The 21,437-nt window shown below is 44.1% G+C and overlaps 1 protein-coding gene and 1 long non-coding RNA gene across 7 annotated transcripts in view; one reads left to right on the top strand and one right to left on the bottom strand.

Moving 5' to 3' along the window:
* Positions 1-21,437, top strand: part of LOC143375492 (uncharacterized) — a 448,968-nt gene that overhangs the window by 315,881 nt on the left and 111,650 nt on the right. The gene's annotated exons all lie outside the window — the stretch shown is intronic.
* Positions 1-21,437, bottom strand: part of Cut (homeobox protein, cut) — a 157,267-nt gene that overhangs the window by 81,142 nt on the left and 54,688 nt on the right. For all 6 annotated transcript variants that reach the window (XM_076824278.1, XM_076824269.1, XM_076824255.1 and 3 more), the window contains exon 3: positions 1,336-1,536. In XM_076824278.1, coding sequence (XP_076680393.1) covers positions 1,336-1,536 — 201 coding nt within the window. The remainder of the gene's footprint in view (positions 1-1,335; positions 1,537-21,437) is intronic.

The raw sequence follows: 21,437 nt of genomic DNA, 5'->3' as shown, positions 1-21,437 counted from the left end.
TAATGTTTCGCTTTGCACAAATTTTGTATTAAATAAATAAATAAATTTACCAATTATATTTAATATCTATTTTTCCATTTACACAGATTTTGCATAAATTATACAGGAATAATCACGAAGTTAAAGTTGTTTGCGTTTTTGATAAATATTATCAACATTATTCCAAAAATGTATTTTTTTTCAATTTCTCGACGATTCTCGGAAAATTCTCAAGAAATACACGTTCCGTATTGATGCGGAAGGGGTGTATTTCGAATAGAAGAAAATAACTTTCGCAAAATAACTAATTTTCTTCTTTTAATTTAAAAAGTTCCGTTATTTTTCCAACATACGGTGTATGTTCTAATTTCTGATTTCTCGAGAAACAAAAGATATGGAGAAATCAGGAACACTACTTGCTTCACTAATTGTAAGACTACGCTAAATCAGAAGCGTCTTAAGATCACTGTAGGCTCCTGGGCAAGCAATGCACTTGAATAGGGCTTGAAATCAGAATTTTTTTTACTCGCGACTGCAAATTCGCGGCTTTAAGGAGAAGGATCCAACGTTTTTACGAAATATCGTTGGAGGACAGCTTTATCTTTCACGGGTGTGTGAAAAATGTCGCGCTCCAATCATCGAGTTATCACGAATTCCCACTATGAATTGCCGAGGACGGAAGCAGCCCCGGTTCGAGTCCTGGAGGCGTGCTTCGACGGTTTGCCAGACTGTCTCCAGTCGAAATCCTGACGATGAATATTCATCGATACATCGTCTCCTATTTATGATGTTCTTTCATTACCAATTCCGTCGGTTCGTCGGCTACCATTAGTCACACTTTGCGTCCCGTGAGCGCGATCCGCGGTGCGTTTATCGCGAATCGGGAATCGTGGAGTGGATGGTGAATCCCGCTCGCTCGCGCGCGCAGAGAAAACTGGAACGGGGGATGGAGAGTGCGGGAGGAGGCAGGGGTGAAATGGGGGATGAGGTTGGGCCACCACGTGCTCTCTCTATCGAGCACGTCAGTCATTCGGTTCGACGCGCACGCAGCAGAATGCTCCGCGTGCAACGGTTAAACGGGATTTCCGTATTTGATTCAACCGAATCGACAGGTTTCGTCGAGGATCGCAGATGAAAGCATCGCGGGCACACATTTCCCTTTAAGATAATTTCAAAGGTTTACGGGGACTCCTCGAGTTCATTGAATACCGCGATAGGGTGTAATTTATTTCGCACCGATTCCGAATGAATTTCTGCTAGTTCAACCTTTTGTTTGGGGATCCAGCTAGTTAGTTTATGGAGCTCTATGCAGGTAGCGAGGCTTTAGAAAAACACCGATTGCCATTTGCCACTCACCTCTTTGTCTTTCGCCTGCAGTTCCTGCTCCAGATTGCTGTTCGGCGTTCTCCTGGGGTTGCTGGCATCGTGTACCTGCTGCTGATCAGTCCTCTGCGGGTTCTGAGACATTTGATGTCCCTCAGTCTTCGAGTTCCCATCGTTCGCCGTGGCTAGTTGCTCCTTTAACGCGGAGACCTCCTTTTCCGCTAGTGTCGCCCTCTGGGAACAGAAATTAGGGATCCAAGTGTCAGCACAGTTGACTGATACGTACACAATAGAACGCTGGGCTAAATGAAACCGATTTTGTACGTGCGCGGGGGGAAACTGATACCTACTTCATATTATTCAATTACTTTTTAATTTCCGCGGACTGCCTAGTACCTTTCGGTACAAATTTAACAGACAAAGAAAGGGGCAGATTTGTTTCAACCTCCTGCCATTGCTCAGAAGCAAGACCATCCTATTGTCAGCTAAGATAGACCAAAGGGACTATGTATATTCTGTCTCGTATTTTCGCTTTGTTAACGCGCACGAGGGTTTCTCCGCACGATGAGAGGAGAACGAGGAGGAAAACCGCTCGTAGACGGTAAAATCATCGCGACGCCCTAATGACAAACACTTGCGTCCTCGCGAGAGCCCATTGGTTTGCTGTGTCGATCTGTACAACACCACCGCATATGCTCGAGCCATTAATTGGCATCTGGACGCAATTAAAGTGATCGCGAATTCGGCGGTAAAACGTCGAAACGCCACGCGGACTGACGGCGACAAATCCACGTCGGTTTTTGCCTAATGCCATCGAAGTCGATCGATAGCCCAGCGAAACAGCCACGCTGCCTGCTATTGGATTTGTAATTGCACGACCAGACGGAGCCAAGCGCGGGCATAGAGTAAAATGTTTCTCACTGATTCGACAGGACGAGCCTTACCGATTCCATAGACTACTTAGAACGCTTCCCCCCCTGCAGAGGCAAAATGGACGCGAAAATTTCGGTTTCTCTTTCGATGCTATGAAACAAGGAATGCAGCAAGTAGGCGACAGAAGTAGGCCCATGTTTAGAGAAAGGTAAATGCGAAGAAGATATAGCATTTGCTATCGGCAAATTGAGTTATTTCGCACTTAAGTAGTTTGAAATTTGTATTCATAATTTGGGAATAAGTCTGTTAGCAGGCTCGAGTCGGAGAAATTTTATGAAACCTTTGTATACCAAGTTACTGCCACCACCTCGCTTATCAAAAGTCTGTAAGCAACGAGATCAGAATAGCAAAATAGTGCCGCGTATTATAGATAGTTCGCAAAAAAAAAATATATTCAACGATCGAAAGAGGCATCCACGAGTCACGTGGTACGTATTCCGGGGGATACGCGAATGGAGGGAAATGGGGGAAGGATGCGAGGGGGGAGCAGATGGAAAAGAAAGACAGGCTTCGCGGCGAAGTATCACGAGGGAGCTATTAATGACCCATTGTTTCCTGCGAAGAGCCTTGACGATGTTATCGATAATTACGAAATGATACGGGAAGCATAAATACATAGGATCCGAGGCACCGCGAATGCACGTTCATTGGAATGAGGGGTGGGGTGTGGGGCCGAGTTGAGTATCGATAGAACGTAGCGTCGGGCTTCGTACTTGCGTATTTGTCACGTCGTAAGGAAACGGAGGAGGCAGCCGTCAGAATCGAGGCTGATAGAGAGGATCGAGATCGCCGATAAAGATGGCCCGGCCGCGATTGTCACATTAGCGGCGGAAGTCGTTGAGAGATAATGGCCTCTTTGGACGTACCAAACGGCGAGCAGCTACTGCCGCTTTTGTCATTGTTCCATCAACAACCAGCTAATAATTGTTAAGAACTCAAGCTACGGGATTACGAGAAACTCCAATCTTTCTTCCGGTCTGTTCGGTCACTTCGGGCTTCCTCTTCGTCTCTCCTTTGATCCTTAAGGGTCGAATAGAACTCCGATAACGCTTCGCTTTGGACTTGTCTATAATACAAGCTCGCGCAATCCATCTCCTGTATTCGTCCCGCTGAATTATAGTCTACCGCATGACTCTAAACTAAACACGGCTAGCTGCGTGTTGACCATGTATACACCCATCTTTAATTCCCACTTGCACCGTCAGTGGCTTTCTGATAGACCTATGAACGCACCCCGAAGTGGACGATACGTCGATATCGAAAACTATTACAGGTAATAGGTGGCTATCACGATTCCAGCGAGCAAAAGATGCTACATGGTAACCTGATAACCTGACAGGGGAAATTTACCGGGGGTTGCAGTACGAGCATCGAGTAAGTTCGATTCGATCGTCAGACAGCGTTGATTACGCACTCGCCTTTCGACCCTGACGGGCGGGAGGGGCATTTCGATCCCGTCGAGGCGTTCCGTCTTGGCCCCCTGACGCTCGTCTTGCGCCCCGTCCGTAAATTGACGGTTATCCGACTCGCACGCGGCGTCCTGAGCATCGATCGATCGCCACTCGTCGATTCGATACACGGAATCGCGGCTGGCTGCACAGGTCCCGCGTATGCAAAAGCTCCTCGGGGCTGGTTTTAGGCCCGTTGGTCACGCACTTTCGGATCAGCCAGGGGGGAATCGATCGGTTTCTGTCGTGCTAATGGTTGTTTCCGCGTTTTCCACGCTCCCAATGACTTTAGACCCTGCAATTCGTCGTAATTTCCATTGTGATCGCGGGATACGGTTGCGCGTACTCCTGCTGTAGCTCCAACGAGCATCTGCGATTCTCGGCACGCTCCCTTTCGATTCATCTTTCACGAAAATTTCACAATAGCGCTATCTCTTGGTAGGATAGGGGAACCAAGACGAGTCGATATTCAAATCGATGATAATATAATTATCAAGTCGACATTCCTTGCAGTTGACGGACGTCGCCGAAAACATATCATTGAAGGTAGGATATAAAAGAGAAGTTATTTTGGTAATACAATGATCTCGAAACAGAACTGACTAAACAGAGTTTCTGTACGGTTCAGAAGTTGAGCTGGAATTGGCAGCGGATTCAAACTACAGTACGGGATTGAATCTGAATTGCATTTTGGCTGACAAATTTAATGCGCAGTCTTTTAAGGATTTTTAAGAACGCGTTGATGTAAGTGGCGGTTTTAAGAAAAAAGGCCCAAGTGGCAAACGTTGAGGGGCCCATTTTTCGGTAAATGAAGAGGTAGTTTACTAAAAGGGGGTATATGTACAGAAAAGTATAGAAAAAAGTGCTTGGATAAAATCATAATTTATTTTTGAAGACTAGGGGAGGGCCTTCCGAGTGGGCCCATTTTTGGAGGAAACTAAAGCGGTAGTTTACTGAAAACGGGATCAGTGTAATAATACAGAAAATAATATAGTTTGGATAGATAAAGTCTCATTTTATTCATAACACAGTAGAGTTTGAATCAAGAAGCTCTTCTATAAGCAGTGGCGGATTTAAGAAAAAAGGCCCAAGTGGCAAACGTCGAGGGGCCCATTTTTCGGGAAAATGAAGAGGTAGTTTACTAAAAAGGGGTAAATGTACAGAAAAGAATAGAAAAAAGTGCTTGGATAAAATCATGATTTATTTTTAAAGACTACGGGGGGGCCTTCTGAGCTGGGCCCATTTTTATGGAAACAAAAGCGGTAGTTTACTGAAAACGGGATCAGTGTAATAATACAGAAAAAAATATAGTTTGGATAAAATCATAATTTCTTTTAAGGATGGGGCCCTGGTGGGGCCTTCCGAGCAGGGGCCCAGGTGGCAACTGCTCATCAGCCACCCTGTTAAATCCGCCACTGATCAACGTATTCCGTTGAAATACTTATGTCCGGCGTCGCACAAGGGATAGAATAATGTTGTGCATAGACAACGTAGGGAATTGTAATGATAAAATGTTTTAATGCTGCAGGGACTAAGGGAACACTGTATTGGATAATTCTGGGTTCGGGTGGCACAAGAAAAGGTCTGCGAACATCTGTGTTAGAAAAACTCTTTCGTCTAACAGAGACAGGAAAATCTTGTACGGTAATTTTTGAGTTGGGTTATCCTGAAATAACAGGATCGGGGGAGCAAGACGAGTAAAGTGACTCAGTTAATTGTCCAATTGAAATCTGCCAGTTTAGAAACTTCTCCGTCTCGTCGTGGATCGCCCATGCATGTACGTATGTAACTAGGTCCGGCGTGAAAGCGCGCGCGCCCGCGCGCACGGCATGCGAGTGTCGCAGCTGGCGTCGCGCGATGTCGTGGCCCGTCAAACGCCGAGCATTCTTTGTGCTCCGCCAGCAGAATATCCCGAATAGATCAGCCTCCCTCGCGGCACTCTCGCGCGCACCCACCCCGCCGTGTGTCGTTCTATTTATACACACCTAGCCCCCGAATCATCAACGGTGTCCCGTTCTTTTCTACCATTTATTTCTCTACGGTTGACTAATGCGCAAGAGCCATTGGGAATTCCAGCGGCATCGATGCATGCGTATCTCGATCGCGACGGCAACTGGATCCACGGATGGCTGAAAGACACTAGCGTGGATTCATCGCGGTTCTGATGAATTATTTGTGACCACACTGCGCCCCAAGCAAACCTGGCTTATGCCATATAAGGCACTGGGGTGGTAGCTTTTGTTTGGCACGGAATTTGAGAATTGACAGAAGTTTTGGAAAGAACACTGTGCACCACTAGGAGGAAGATACTTTTTAAAAAGTTACCGTTCGCTTCCGTGATATCATCTGTTACGTTAGTGTCGTTGGCTTACTGTGGGGAAGTCCTTCGCGTCGTGCAATACACGGCGAGGGGTACAATCTCCTTGTGGTGAACCGTGATATTCTTATTTTTCATTTCTTGAAACGCGGCACTTCAGAACATAATTTTATACAGGCCTTCTTTTTCTGACACGAAGAAATGGCACTGAATATGTGCAAAGGTTTTCAATAATAAAAGACTCAACGTTTACCTCGCAGCTTCACATTTTACCCCTTCAGTAATGGCGACAAATGGAATCGACGACTCAGTGGTAACAAAATAGAAACAAGCGTGGATTCTTTAATTTATTTTCCAACCCAAGAGCTTTGTTTCCGAATCATCGGGACTTGGTGCGCTTTCACCTTGAATCTTACCGCGAGACGCCTATTCTTAGTCGTTACACGCGTTTCCACGATATTCCTTCATCGAAATAAATTTTAACGATCCTTTGCCATGCCATCCCCCCCTCTCCCAACCCTCCCGCGTATCACAACAAGAAAAGAAGCAACGCTGCGATCCAGCGGCGGTTAAACAGAGTAATTCATACAAGCCGCTAAAACGAATGCCTAATTAGCGTGAAATGCATCGTTTACTTTTACGGGCGCGTTTTACCGCGCCTTCGGTTCCCCAGATTCTCCGCGATCCGACACGTTGAACGTCGCCAAGTTGCCCACAACACGCTCTCGTCAAATTGAAAACCTCGCACCCAGGATCTTCAAATTCTTCGATATACAGCACACGGTGACAAAGTTATCCCGAAGAGGCGCGAGAAATCCCTGAAAAATATCGCACGTCCCCGTCTACTGGCCCCATTGACACGCGTCTTTTGTGGTTTGCGAGGATGACTCCTGCTCGATAGCGGACGAAATCGATCGACCGTACAGGGATACGTGTACGCGCGATCGCGGCTCAACGGCGAGGAGGCGTTGCACGGTGGAAAGAAAAGGAGGAATACCTTATACCCGCCGTCTTTATAATCTCCCGCGGGGTAACCTAGGGGGTGGCTGGGGTGGATCAGCCGTTTATGACTACCAGCGCTGTTATATTTTTTGGGGGGCGAGGACGGGGGACGGCAATGGATGGTGGAGGGTGAGTTGTCGGGAGGCAAGAGACGGCCGTGATATTTCAAATTTTCTCATTACACCTCGAGGTGCGAATGATCTCCACACCACCCCCCAGGTTTCTCTTGAACTCAGCCCCCTCTTCGTTCTTCGTTCGTCGTGGCCACCCTCTATCTAGCGCAAGCTCTCTTTACCGCACCGATATACCGTGGCGCCGTTCCAGCACCTCCCCCACCTCGATCACCTCCCCTCGGCCCCCTTCTTCAATCTCACACCAACCAGCCATCAGGGTGAAACCCCTCTTGTATTTATTATTAAGATATCGACCGGCTCTAAGTCCCGGTAGGTAGTGCAATATGCGGCGTGGTACACTCGAGGCGTACACACGACGTCGCGAGAGAGAGAGACGGGGAATGTCGTTCGACCCCTCTTACGATTTCATACCCCCCCTCCCACAATCCGTACAACACTAGAGCATTGAGTTTTTTTCGACGAGAGGGCGGACTATAGACCATCGATGCTAATTCGCGCTTTGTCCGGGACACACTTTTGTGCCGTTCCATGTTGGGAACGCAGTGCCAGCTCCAAGTGAAACGGATCAGAGCGCCGCAAGCCTTTGTTTCGATCTGATTAAATGGCGAATTGATTGGAGCGGCTCGAATCGGTAATCGCCGCGCCACCACGGTTTTGGGCTTTGCAGTCACGAACGCTTTGCTCCACCATCTGCAAAACCTTCTTGGCTAAATGCGAAGCGGAGACAGGGCCGAATTATGGCCCTCATAAGCCACAGGCACTTTTATTTTTATAATTAAATGTGCAGGAAAAAGGTGACGTCTACGCGAGTCGCTACGCGTACACCTGGATCGCGATGATTAGATTTAACTGTAAATTAATGAAAAAATTCGTTCAGATCCCTCGTCAGTTCTAGGCATTGTACGTGTAGTGCCTATTGGATAGGTTAGCTCTAAGTACCTATTCAGAGGTGAACTTCACGTCTATGTAGTCTGATTTGCGAAGCCCTAACTACGCGATCACACCCGTATTTGTACAACCCTCTTTATACGAATCTCTCATACCAGCCTGGCGACGTACATCCCACACATTCTCAATTACCTACTCCTTTCTACCGCTGCTCATCACACTTATAAATTTTAAGCTTCCTTTTCCTATTATAGGTATAATACCTCGGCCTACTATGTATGTAATACCATTCTCTTCCTGCCGTCATTGGTCCTTCCTGATCTAATTCCTCTTTTAAACGCGTTAGCAGACTTGTTACTCTTTTTCACTTCCACGAATCTTTTTATATAGGGGGAGCGGGGACAAGCGTAACACTTTTTACATTTGGCCTAGCTGCCAATTACCTCTTGCAGATATAAAAACGAAAATTATGCCTTAAGATAGAGGGTTTCTTGGTCTATCCTTTGACCAGAAATTCAGCCTTCTATGATAAGTAGTCAAAGAGTTATGGCAATTTTCCGCAGTGACTGTCATTGTTACTCTTGTCCTGCAGGGGTAGGAGTAACATACCATGGGGACGAAAGTAATACTAATTATTTTCAGGAGAATTAAGTAAAAATATTTTTTCCAAAGCAAAATAGGATTATTTATTATCGGAAACGATAGAAGCAAAAATTTCAATAAACATATTTTAAGTAGGTACCTAACGATAAAAAAGCATAACTAGCTTCAAACATTTCTTTGATGCTGTGTATTTGATTTAATATGGAATCTCGTGTAACGGCAACAAAAGTAACTAATATTTATGATTAATTTTTAAAAACTATTGTTAATATTGGAGTCAACTATTTCGGGACATAGGGAGGCATCTTTAAACTTATAGAAACATATTACTTTCGTCCCCGTAGTGACGTGTTACTTTTGTCCCCAGCCATGTTTTTCAGCATAAAACTGTTATAATGTACAAACTATCCCCACAAAATTACCTTTTTAGAAAACGGTACAAGAAAGAGCGCCAAGTATATAATCCCATCGAAAAGAATCCCATTTAAAAACATTGTCGTAAATTAATATTATATTAATGTTCTATATTTAACTTTACAAAAATAATGATATACAACAATTGCGCCAATTATCACAATAACAAAAAAATCTCAATGGTACAATGAAAAAATGTATAAAATAATATTAAGCAGATATATTTTTATACAAATAAATATTTTAATACGAATAAATATTTTATTCAAAATACTTGGCGCTGCGGTCCGAATTGGTGTTGCTAAACTGAATAAATATGTTTAAATTGCATTAATCTACGTATGATATTAGAATTAAATATTAAATATATGTAGAATAAATCTGACTGTGTTTCTAGTATGTATATGTATATTATGCATTTTAGATTGTAAGTGAGTTATTGTAAATTATTAATACTAAGACAATTAGCATTTCTTCGGTTTCGCAGCGCCAAGTATTTTGAAAAATACTTATTCGTATTAAAATATTTATTTGTATAAAAATATATCTGCTTAATATTATTTTATACATTTTTTCATCGCACCATTGGGATTTTTGCTTTGTATAAATAGCCATTGTGATAATTGGCGCAATTTTTATATATCATTATTTTTGTAAAGCTAAAATATATACTTGGCGCGAGACACTACCGTGTCTTGATACAAGACTTATTGAAATCAAATACAGGAACTTCTAAAGACATTATCTAAGAACGCTCTAACAAATAATTGGATCAATGTCTATGGTTTCACTATGAATATTATCAAATAAACCAACAGAGGCGATACCTGAATGATCGAAATAACGAAATCAGCTTGCCCACGGTATACGAATCGTCCTATTGCTCAGCGTAACTCCGCGAAGCAAAATAAACACTAAACACGCGTAACTATGTAAAGCAAACGTTTTGGAAACTTTTGTGGAAGGCGGGAGAAGGCGTGTTACTTTCATGACGCCGTTACGTTTGTCCCCGCTCTCCCCCACTAAATCTTAGAATCGACCTTAATTTTAGTCGTAGTTCCAATTAGTTTAATTTTAACTCTAGGTTTTTAATTATATTTTCACAGTATATCACTTTACAAATGCTACATTATTATCAACACTATCATAAATGTTCCTAAATATCAGTAACGTTGTCTTATTCCTGTTTTCCAGTATCTTATTGTGCCCCTTCTCTACAGATCTGCGAGTCTATGAATGTAATTTCCAATAAAAAAAAAAACTTAAACGGCACCAGAATTTCCAAATTTCCTTAATATTAAATCGCTCGAAGCCAGCAAGCTCTGTCAAGACACATAACGCTACCCGAACAAACAAAATTACTCGCGATGCGCTCCATGCCATCGCTGCTTTCGCCAAGCACAGCTTCAATTCTAAGAACCCAAGCTACCATTCAAGCAAACGAGTGTAGAAACAGATCTTCGACCAAGACGATCGGTGGAGGGTCTGCCAAACCAATCCTTTCCTTGATCCGACTACAGTAACAGCATGGAAAGTCCGACGAAACTGCTGTATCGTCTCGAAAAGAACAGAAGCTCGAGGAGACAGCGCGAGCGCATCTCAAAAGTCGTTAGCAACTCCCTGTCTGGGGGAGATCCATTAATCGTAGGACAATAAACGAGATACTTTTCGGGAGGGTCATCGACCGGTGGGCCTCCGTTTGCTTTTCTCCGGAGCATGTGTGCCCCATGGCTCTCCATGTGGCACAGGTTCCCACGTGTGGGATCAGTCCGAGGAGCTCCCGATGAGGCGCAGGCAGCGGAGCAGAATGTCTCCCAATAAAAACGCGCCCGTGCACGGTAATATTTAAGAAATGTCAATACATCGTTCGGGGGTGGGCGGGGGGTGGCTAGGATGAAGGGTTCGGGATGGAAGTCGGGCGAGACGACGACAATACCGACGGCTGAGGCCATCAGTTCCCGGCCAGCTAGCCCCGAGGCATCGGTTAAAAAACAAAGGGACCCCTTTGATGTTCCCCCGTTGTCCTAATGAAAAATTAAAGCCCCTTCTTAAACATCATTAGACACGAGCGCTCTTTCAAGTCCCGCGATACGCCTGCAGCTGCGTAATCATGGCTCCGAAGACGTCTCCCGTTTTCGTTCCGGGCCGCGATCGAGACGGCGTTTCGACAGTTCGAGGCGATTCTAGGTTACGCTCCTGGGGATTTCGGCTGGGTCACGATCGACATCCACGCGAGCTAGGAAGACGTGGGACTTGACGGAAGCTGAATGTACAGGCGCCCGCCGGGGTGGGGGAGAGGCTATAGGCAACCAGATTTCGAAGTAATCAAGCATCAAGAACAATTAAATCAGGCCTCGATTCCGCGACGCTGGAATGCCAGCCACGCGAGCAACTTCCCGACTTATTTTTAATCCCTCTTTCTCCTATGCAGCGATCATTCCCTCAGCGAATTCCGGGCACACGTGCGAGTCAGCGGCCGAGATCTTCTCACGCGCGATCCACTAATAAATCACGGAACAGCCGTAAGAAAAAAATCGGTGATCATCTGCTGCGGAAAGAGAGAAACGGACCGTGGTGTCGTTCAGACACCGTTCCTGGGAAGCATTCGCCGTCCATTTCCTCCTCCAACAGGCGGAATAGAAATCGTTTGGAAACGCCGCGCGCCCTGCGTATGTTCGCCTTTCCTCGAAAACCAGCCGCTTCGATTTGAAATGCCGCGATTTTCCTAGGAGGGGCCGCGCAGCCGACCGATTCTTTCCAATCAAAAAGTCCTCGCTAACGCGCTCCAGAAACGAAGTTCGCTCCGAACAATGGGGAGCTCGATACGCCGAGGGATCCGCAAAAGGGACGTAGCGCGATTGTCGGAATTTGCATGAATCGATCACGATTGTTTGGCCGCGAAATGAGCCCGCGCCACCGCCGTAGAAATAATTCGCAATCCGTGTACAGGCCGGCCAATCGAGTTACCGTTTGCCATTTCGATTCTGCTCGGTCCAACGGACAACAATGGCCGTATGCCAAAAGCGAATCATCTTTGTGATCCGAGCGAGTGTCGGGACCGTCTACATATGTATGTATGCACTCTCTTTCCATCCACCCAGATTTTCGCGCAGTATTATTTTCGCCATCGAGCGATCGGGACAATCTTCTGTTGAATTTTCCTCCCGCTCCCATTTATGCCTGCCGTCTTTAATGTCCGTTTATGACACCCGCCTACAATCAATATCTGTCATTTCGCGTCACTGTTGCAAGCAATGGGACATCCCGTGTAAGAGCTATTCCACGTGAAAACGGATGGGTGAACAATTTAGTTTCACCGATTCTCTTGAAAATTACAGCATTTGTCGATAACATTGCAAAAACAGAGGATATTAAATTTCAACGGCCTGTGTCAAATAGTTTCCGAAATATTTAATCTTAAAGTTTCGAAAATTCAAACAAACTTGGCTGACGCGTCATCACTTAAACTGTAATATCTCGGTCATTTTTAAAGATAATGCCACCGTCTTGGGTTCATTTTAAAGGTGGAGGAATGCTTTCTCAAAACGTATATAGAATATTTTGTGTATTGTTAATAATCTTAACAGTAATCGATGTCAAAGTTTTAAATCGCGATTTGACGTTGTTCCCACCCACGGTCCGGCTTGAAAAAAATACTATTCGATTTGTTAAGTCTTCGACTAATAAATGCCTTTTTCAAAAGAGTGGAGAGATTTTGGGAACAGTTAATAAAAAAATAAAACTTACGATAGTGCGCATGGTCAGTCCGCAAGCACGCGTTTTCAAAACAATAGCCTAGCGTAGGAAAGTATTTATATACGATGGGTTAAAACAAATTTTTCTTTCAGTATTTTCGGTATTCTCGAGAAAAATAGTAGGAACATCTGCTACCTACTATTGCTAATCTTTTATATGGGAAGGTCAGCCGATTTTGTTTGAATTTTCGAAACTTTAAGATTAAATATTTCGGAAACTATTTGACAAAGGTCGTTGAAATTCAGTACACTTTGTTTTTGCAAAGTTATCGACAAATGCTGTAATTTTGAAGAGAATCGGTGAAACTAAATTTTACACCTATCCGTTTTGACGCGGAATAGCTCGTAAGTAAATAAATTGGATAAAGTTGAATACTCTATCCTGAGGTGCCTGTCCAGAAATCGTAAACGTTTACGCTCTGATAGAGAAGCCGTGTCCTATTGGGTCTCCGCGTAAAAATCCCTGGCGCTGTTTATGCCCACCAAATCGCTACTTGCTACTTCGTGTTGACGGTATCGTTTCCGCCGAAGTGGTCAGTGCCACGAAGGGAGCCTCGAAGCTTCTATTAAAAGGTGTGACGAATAGATCAAAGATATTCTAGACCTGTTAGATGTTGGAGTGGCATCAAACAGATTACCGAATACATGGGGACACGAGAGACTATAGGCAGCTAAAAATAGATAAAGTCAATTCAGAATAAAACGAAAACAATAAACACCCTCTGAGTCATGTTTAGGTATTACGTTAAGCATCTGAAAGCTTCGGCCCGCTGTTAACTTTTGGAGCAACCACCCCCCTCCTCCTCCGATCGTACAGGCCACACGCGAAGATACACGTGGAGAAGACAGTAGGCAGAGACTTTTAGTGACAGCGAGGATGATATCGGTAACCTGAGCGAGCACAATGCAGGCTATATTTTTATAGGGCCGCGACGGGAGTCTAATGGCGGCCGAGGCAATGGGGAGAGGGTAGAAACAGGGATTTGGTATAGACGTCATTGTTTCCGTTCGGCACCCTTCTTCCACCCCACGACCGAAAACTGCCCCCTTACAACGCCAAGCTCGCGCTCGCCTGCCATTGAAGCCACTTTTTCATCTCTTTCTCTCTCTCTCTCTCTCTCTGCGGCGCTCCTCTTCCCGCGGTTCTTCCACACATAGATTACAATATTACCGCGTGAAACCCACCCCCTAGGCACGCCGTTAGCCGCGACGCCGGAACACGCGTCCTCTGATATATACGCGCACTTCTGATCATAACATAAATTTTAATGATGGCCGTGATGAAAATATAAGAACGCCGCCGATATTTATGGCGCCTGGCCCGGCCAGTTTCCTGTGCCATACGACCGTCAGCCCTCCCCCTCCCCCGTTTTCCGTGCCTCTCTGACGACTTCCACCCGCCACCCCCGGGTCGGGGATACTTCGAGGAGAGTCGAACCCCTTCGCCCAGCGTACACGTACCCGTTTGATTGTCCACGTTCGTGCGATTTTAAACCTCCTCCCGCAGGCTGCGGTACGAGAAAATATTGTGGAGCCACGCGGCTGGGAAGTTCAAGGACGAGGAACACGTAGGAAGCCTCGACGAATTTAAGAGTCGGGAAACCTGAATGTGAAATTAAGAGTCGTCTACTTGAACCGTTCGGTTGTGCATTCGGTGCGTTCGCTATTTAGTTCGGTTGTCGCGGCGCAGAGACGAACGGGAAGCATTCTGGAGGGGTGGAATTGGCCGTCGAAGAAGGAGGGGCTCGAAAACACCGTGAAAAATTCGAAAGCCACCAGGCGAACGAGCCGACGATAGAAAGAAACCATTTAATCACATTCTCGCGGGGATGAACGTTGATCTACTTAGCCCGGCAGTCTTCGTTTTTCCGCTTAACAAACCCCCGTTGGTTCGTCCCGCAACCACCCCTCCCGCCCCCTCTCTTATACCAGCGCACTTTTGACGCTTCGCTTTGGAAATCCTTTGACTCCCATCTTTTCGAGGGCTGCGGAAACGTCGATGCGCCTTCCGCATGAAAAGGGGTTCCTTCCCGGGTCCGTCCCCTGATTGGGACGATAAAAGAGGGCCGACGGGACGTTGAGCTCGCTCGCGCGCGGGGGGAGGTAAAACACTAATTAGTTATCAAAGGCCGAGGAAGGGTTTGGTGACAAAATAGTAGATCCTGAAACGAGGAGCACCCTCGATCCCGCACACCCCCCGACAGATATACCACCACCAGCGAACCCCTCTAGTTTCTGTTCGCCGTGCGGGGGTCCCTTCTTCCTCGTTTGACACCCCCTCCTCCCTTCCCGACGCCTTTGGATAGCGTCAGCCCCCGTCGGTGTCTTAATACTCTCGGGAGGACGGGCCTGTATTGATTTTCGAATCATTAATTCTACCTCTAATCAGAAGTTGACGGGCCTGTATGCGTGTATGTACGGACGAAGGGCCACGGACGCCGTTCCTGCCGTTGATGTCCTCTTCATAAAGATATGGATGACTCGTTCTTAAGGGAAAAGGGAGTCGATGCAAGGAACACGACGCGTATATAGATTGGCGTTTCGTATTATTTGATATTGGTGTCACCCGCGGCAGATTTGGAGACTGCGGAGGTGCAAGTAGAGCTAATACTGTTGAAAGAAATGTGAATATGAAGTTTAACTGGAAAGGAGGAAATTCTTTTGGGGAGTTTAGGAGAGCAGAGATTTAATAATAGGGAAGTCCTAAAATTTTGAAAATTAGGAAGCTTGAAATAATTTAAGGGGGGACAACAGGTTAATGGGCCGAAAAGGAAAGGTGTATTTGGAAATTTATTAAAAGCAAACTACTTAATGAATTTTTTCGAAACTTTCAGGACTTTCTACTGGGTATCTCAGTTACACGAATATCTATTTTGAAATTGATTTTAAGGGTATTTATAAACTGTACGGGACCAGTAATTCAGCGCTGCAAAAAATTTCCGCTGAAATGGTTGACAGTTTTCCGACGAAACGGTTCTTCCGAAGTCAAAAAACCAAAAAGTCGTGAAATTTGGTTCTAGCAAATCAACCCCTTTGGTTGAAAAAAGAAATGGAAGGTAACGACCGATCATAAAAGTCTACCGGCGGGCCAAAGCCTTCCGCATATAGTTTCCAAAACATTTTTTTTTATATTGGAAGCACCGTTTCGTCAGAAAACTGTCAAGCAGATTATTTACAGCGCAAAGATACTGGTCCCGTGCAGCTTGTAAATCTGCTTTAAACAAATTAAAAAAAAAACAATTCGTGTAACTTAATTACCCCATAAAAAGTCCAGAAAATTTAGATACTTTTCCTTTTTGGGCCATTATCCTGTGCCTCCCCTCCCTTAAAAGCTTAGGAAACAAAAACCGTGGTGTACAGAGAGAAGAGCGATTTGAAAAACTAAGAAGCTAAAGAACCGAAGAGCCGCAAAAACAATAGCGGAAAATTAGAAAATCTGGATGAAACAAAACGTGAGTTCTAGCGAGAACTCTGTCAAAGTGACACAAGACGGGGCGAAAAGTATTATGCCAAGCGATGAGTCACCCGGTAATCGCCGAATTCCTGTCGACGGTTCGCGCGGCGAGCACATCACTCCTCGCGGTTTCGCGTGCGGAGGTGGGGCCATTTTTGCGTAACGCTTCGTGTAACTACAGAAATCTATCGAACGGCTGATTCTTGGAACGAATCGAAGCGTCACATATACATACACCATCAAGAATATCGCTAATTATAGCGATGAGTCAGTAATGCCAGGGCGACGAGAGTTTGTCATTGGAAACATTGTAGACTCTGCTACCGTTTCGCAAGATATGGAAAGAGAAGTTTATAAAAACACTTGGCTATAGGAGCCGTAGGTTTATCTCCCATTACAACTACAATTACTTTCAATGAACTAGGTGGTTCTGTTAACGACGGTAAATCAACCGAAAGATTGTGAGAAAATGAAATTTTAATAAGTTGCACATTTAACGTATTATTGTTATACGTTGCTTCCCTGACAATTCTTACAACGAATAACGAGTTAATGAATCGTAAGAATGATTTTTTAGGTGCGTTTTTATTTCACACTGCGTCTAGTAGAAGCTAAGACATCGGCTACTTTTTACCAAGAATCCCTCGCTAAAACTTGTTGAAACTCACCGCCTCCACCCCTTCCTTCCTCGACTACCCTTTCACCTGCACGCTCCTCTGCACGGTACGCCACTTTGTTCAGTCTCGTGAAACGGAGGGCAGTTAAAAATTAAGTAATTGAATAAACGCGACTATCCCATCAGGGATCAACGGGCGAAACTCGTTCGTACGAGCAATACTAATTAACCGAGACATCGGAAGCGAGTTTCCATCCTCCCTCTTACCCCCCACCCCCACCTCCGGCCCAACCCCCTGCCGCGCAAGAAACGACCACGTTACGCGCTTAACAGTGGAAAATTGCCAATTTTCCCGATAATGAAAATTCACCCGTCGCGGTTAATTCGATTCCCTTAATTTCTTCGCACGCTGAAGCCAGCCGCGAAGATTACGATCGCGATCGCGAAAGGGGGTATTTCGACGATTCATGTCCGCAACTGGGGATGAGACTATTCGAATAATTTGATACTCAAATGTTTTGTGGATTCCCGAGTGACGGGAATATTCTCCGTGTTTTCTCATTTTCAATATTTGATGTAGGTATTCTATGCAGGTAGTTGCAGACATTTTCTGAAGAAAAATAAGTTTTCTTCCATAGAGAAACTGTCAGCTTCTTAATTACTCCACTTACATACGTCCATCTTTAGTCGAGATACTTTCTACTTGCAACTGGAAGTAGGTACAATCAAGTCCAAAAAGTCTGTTTATATTAGTTTTAATAATTATATCAGTAGGTATTAGTAAAAACATTCAGATCTTCAAATTCTGTCGTGTAGCATCACTAATTGTATGCTTCCAAAGAACTCACTTGGTCATTCATTTACAAAAGTGTGGCATAAAGTTCAGAAAAAGTGTGGCGAAAAAGGTCAGAAAATAAAATTCAGAAAAAAAACCATGAAATTGAACACTTTTGTGGCATAAAGTTTAGAAAATAAAATTCAGAAAAAACGATGAATTTGAACACTTTTGTGGCATAAAATTCACAAAAACCATGAAATTGAACACTTTTGTGGCATAAAAGTATGGCATAAAATTCAGGAAAAACGATGAAATTGAACACTTGTGTCGCAAAAAATTCAGAAAATAAAATTCACAAAAAACGATGAAATTGAACAATTTTGTGGCATAAAGATCAGAAAATAAAATTCAGAAAAAACAATGAAATTTAACACTTTTGTGGCATAAAGTTCCGAAAATAAAATTCACAAAAAACGATGAAATTGAACACTTTTGTGGCATAAAAGTGTGGCATAAAGTTCAGAAAAAGTGTGGCATAAAGTTCAAAAAATGAAATTCACAAAAAACGATGAAATTGAAGAATTCGATTCGCAGTCCGCAGCATCAGTATTCGAATACTACTCGAATCACATACGTACATCATACAGTATATCATTTCTTTGCGAGTATGTAAATGAATGACCAAGTGAGTTTTTCGGAAGCTTACAGTTAGTGGTGCTACCCGATAGAAGTTGAAGATCTGAATTTTTGTACTAATACCTACTGGTATAATTACGAAGTAATTTGTAAAATAGAAAATCTAAACAATTACGTTACTGTAACTCGACGTGTTCCAAAATCTATAGATTTTAGCGGTCTCGATACTTGTCGATTACTGAGTAAAGTGGACGACTGTATTGAAATTCACGAATCTAAAATTTGGGAATCTGAGAGATATTCTTGAGATACTCTGGGAAATTGAAAACCCTGAGACTTGGGTAACTGGATCGCAGGATTCCTGCCTAGGACAACACCAAAGTCTCTCATATTCCCATCTCTGGAAGAATGCTCATTGTCAGAGACTTCGCAAGACCGCGAATCATTGACCTCCGCTAATATCAGAACAAAGAGAAGAGAATAGGTTATACGGCGACGAATGACGAGTTAAAATTTCAGGCAGCTCTGCTAAACAGTTCGAGTGAGTGACGCCGTCAGTAAGTCACACGCGCTTCTTCGAACCACGAATGCGTACCCGATGATCCGCGCGCCCACAGATTTATTATCACGGCCTGATAACGACGATCGCGAATCACGTCAAGACATGTGGCACCTCTTTCTCTAACTGGAAAGATATCGGAACGCGATTTACGACCACTTCGATAAGGAATCGCTATCGCGAAATACACCGTGTCCGCGACTTGAGACATTCTGAAAGCTGGGCACATACTTTCCAGGGATATCTCTTTGCTCTTGCTATTTTCTGGATAAGAATTATTAAAAGAACGTCTTCACAGAATGTTTCACAGAAAATACTGCATTGAGATACGAGGACCCATTAAATAAATAAATTAAATCACATTCCTTTGCTACTCTATTCTATAAATGTCTCAAAAAGAAGGCTCGTTCAAACTTAATTGAGAGACAAAACGACGTTAAGCCTCTAGCGAACGAATGCCGAATACGATCATCAGAGTGCAACGATTGTTCGTTCTCGGTTGAAGTGACGGTCTCAGCATGTGCTTCGCCTGCTCTTCTTCATCCAGTCATTTTATTGTTCTGATTGCTCTGAACTTTCATAAGTCCATTCTTCGTCACGTACGACAGCTTGTTTAAAAAAAAGGGATGTTGTTCGTGTCTGTGGAATATCGAAACATTCGAACCCAGTTATTCGTTTCCCGTAGCTTTCCAACTGTTGTCTAAGGGATCAACGGCCACGGAATCGCTGGCATCTGTATGCGAGAATGTCCGCTGGTATAGAATTTCACGCGAATTTTCATCAATCTCGTTCCCCGTTTCATATTCCAGTTGACTCGATTTCCAATGACACGCCAGTAGCTTTCAATACTGAATACTAACGTTGAACGCTTCTTACGTTAACACGGTCCCCATCAAATCTTTCTTTTTTCGTCATGTTTGCGGCATTATTGAAAAATTATTGAGAAAACCAACGTCCTAATTATTCGCGGTAAGAGACAGGAAGCCGCATTAAACGAAAAGTTCCGGATCTCTTTTCTGTTCCGTAAAATTCTGTCTTTAATAATGAAAAATACAAGCCAGACGAAATCCGCGCGCGGTTTCGCTTCTGCGAGGCAAGTTTCGCACCGACGATCACTGCTGCCGCGATCCCCGAAGGACATCGCGCCCCTGCCAAAAGAATTTCAACTCGACCGAGCCGCGTCGCCGATCCATAGGCGCGGGAAACTTCAAAAAGGTCTCTCGGGAGACAGGCTGATTACTCGATGAGAATACGAGCGTTTCTCGGTACCCTTTTCTCGTTTGTTACTCTCCGTGGCCCCTCTCCCCAATTCCCTCGAAACAAAAAGCCGAGGTGAAGTAGGCTTCCCACCCTTAACCCTTACCCTGGCTTTCGCGACCGATACGCAAAGGCTCGACACTGCATCGAGGGCTACAACGAGCCGGTAATACTTTAAAACAGGGATAAAATCGATGGAAGTCCCACCCTTCGACTCGTTTCCGCGCTTTCTGCCACCCCCCGATTCCTTCCTTCCCTCTCTATAGTGGCCACCATTGTCACCTTTAGTCGCTTTGCTATCAAGATGTCGGTGTGCTCCAGCACAGAAATTAACTGGGAGAATGTGTAGCCAGTTATAGGCGAGTTCTCTTAAGTTAATCATGACACACATCCAAGGCGCGGTGACAAGAGTCATTGAGGCGATTCCGCAAAATGATATAAAAAAAATCTATGCTGGCACTAGTCGAGCGTGCCCAGCGGTGTATCGATGCGGAAGGGATGTATTTCGAATAGAAGGAAATAATTTTAGCAAAATAACTAATTTTTTATTTTTTAATTTAAAAAGTTCCGTTATTTTTCCGACACACTGTGTATACTTTTCAGCTTTAACGCTTTGCCTGCGAAAGGCGTATTATATACACTGTCACAGTTTCACCAATATTAGTCAATTAACCTCGTTAGTCAACTAGCCCCGCTCTCCCCTACTTTTAGTTACTTACATTTGGAAAATCATTAAGGACAGTTTCACTTGAAAAGGTCGAAATTGTCAAATCTGCATCCTTCTCTGAATATGATAATACATATACACTTCGCACGCACACAACTTTAAATAGGCTACGATAACGGAATTTAGAAATAGTGGTACAGTATGCGTGCACTGGAAGTTGGAACAAATAGTACCTGCAGAGTATGTATATCTAAGCATCTCGAACAAATTATTTTGGATTTAAATTCCAATAAAAGTAGGCAGTTATTACGCCTTCAGTTACCATTTAGACTTTAGAAGTAGGTAGGTACACGAGCGATGTTTGATACGAAGAAAGTCATGCTCTGTTTTTCACGTGCTTCGAAACTCATTTCTACAGTTATTTTAAGCGAATATAAAATGTAAAATAAACCTCTTGCGGTGTCTACTTAACAATACTTAAACAGATCATTAATCGTCATTTTTATTATTTGAATGTTCCGCCAGCATTCGTTTATATGTACCTAAATTGTTATATTCATTTGATCTAACCGGCGCTTCAATTTCCAGCATGACTACGGCGAAAAGATACGCAAGTATAATGTACACTCCATCAAGCATGTGACACAGCAACAGAGCCCCGCATCGTCATTATC

This window comes from Andrena cerasifolii, chromosome 1 (assembly GCF_050908995.1).
Source record: "Andrena cerasifolii isolate SP2316 chromosome 1, iyAndCera1_principal, whole genome shotgun sequence".
Taxonomy (NCBI): domain Eukaryota; kingdom Metazoa; phylum Arthropoda; class Insecta; order Hymenoptera; family Andrenidae; genus Andrena; species Andrena cerasifolii.
The sequence above is the reverse complement of the archived record's forward strand: the minus strand, read 5'-3'. Positions and strand labels throughout refer to the sequence as shown.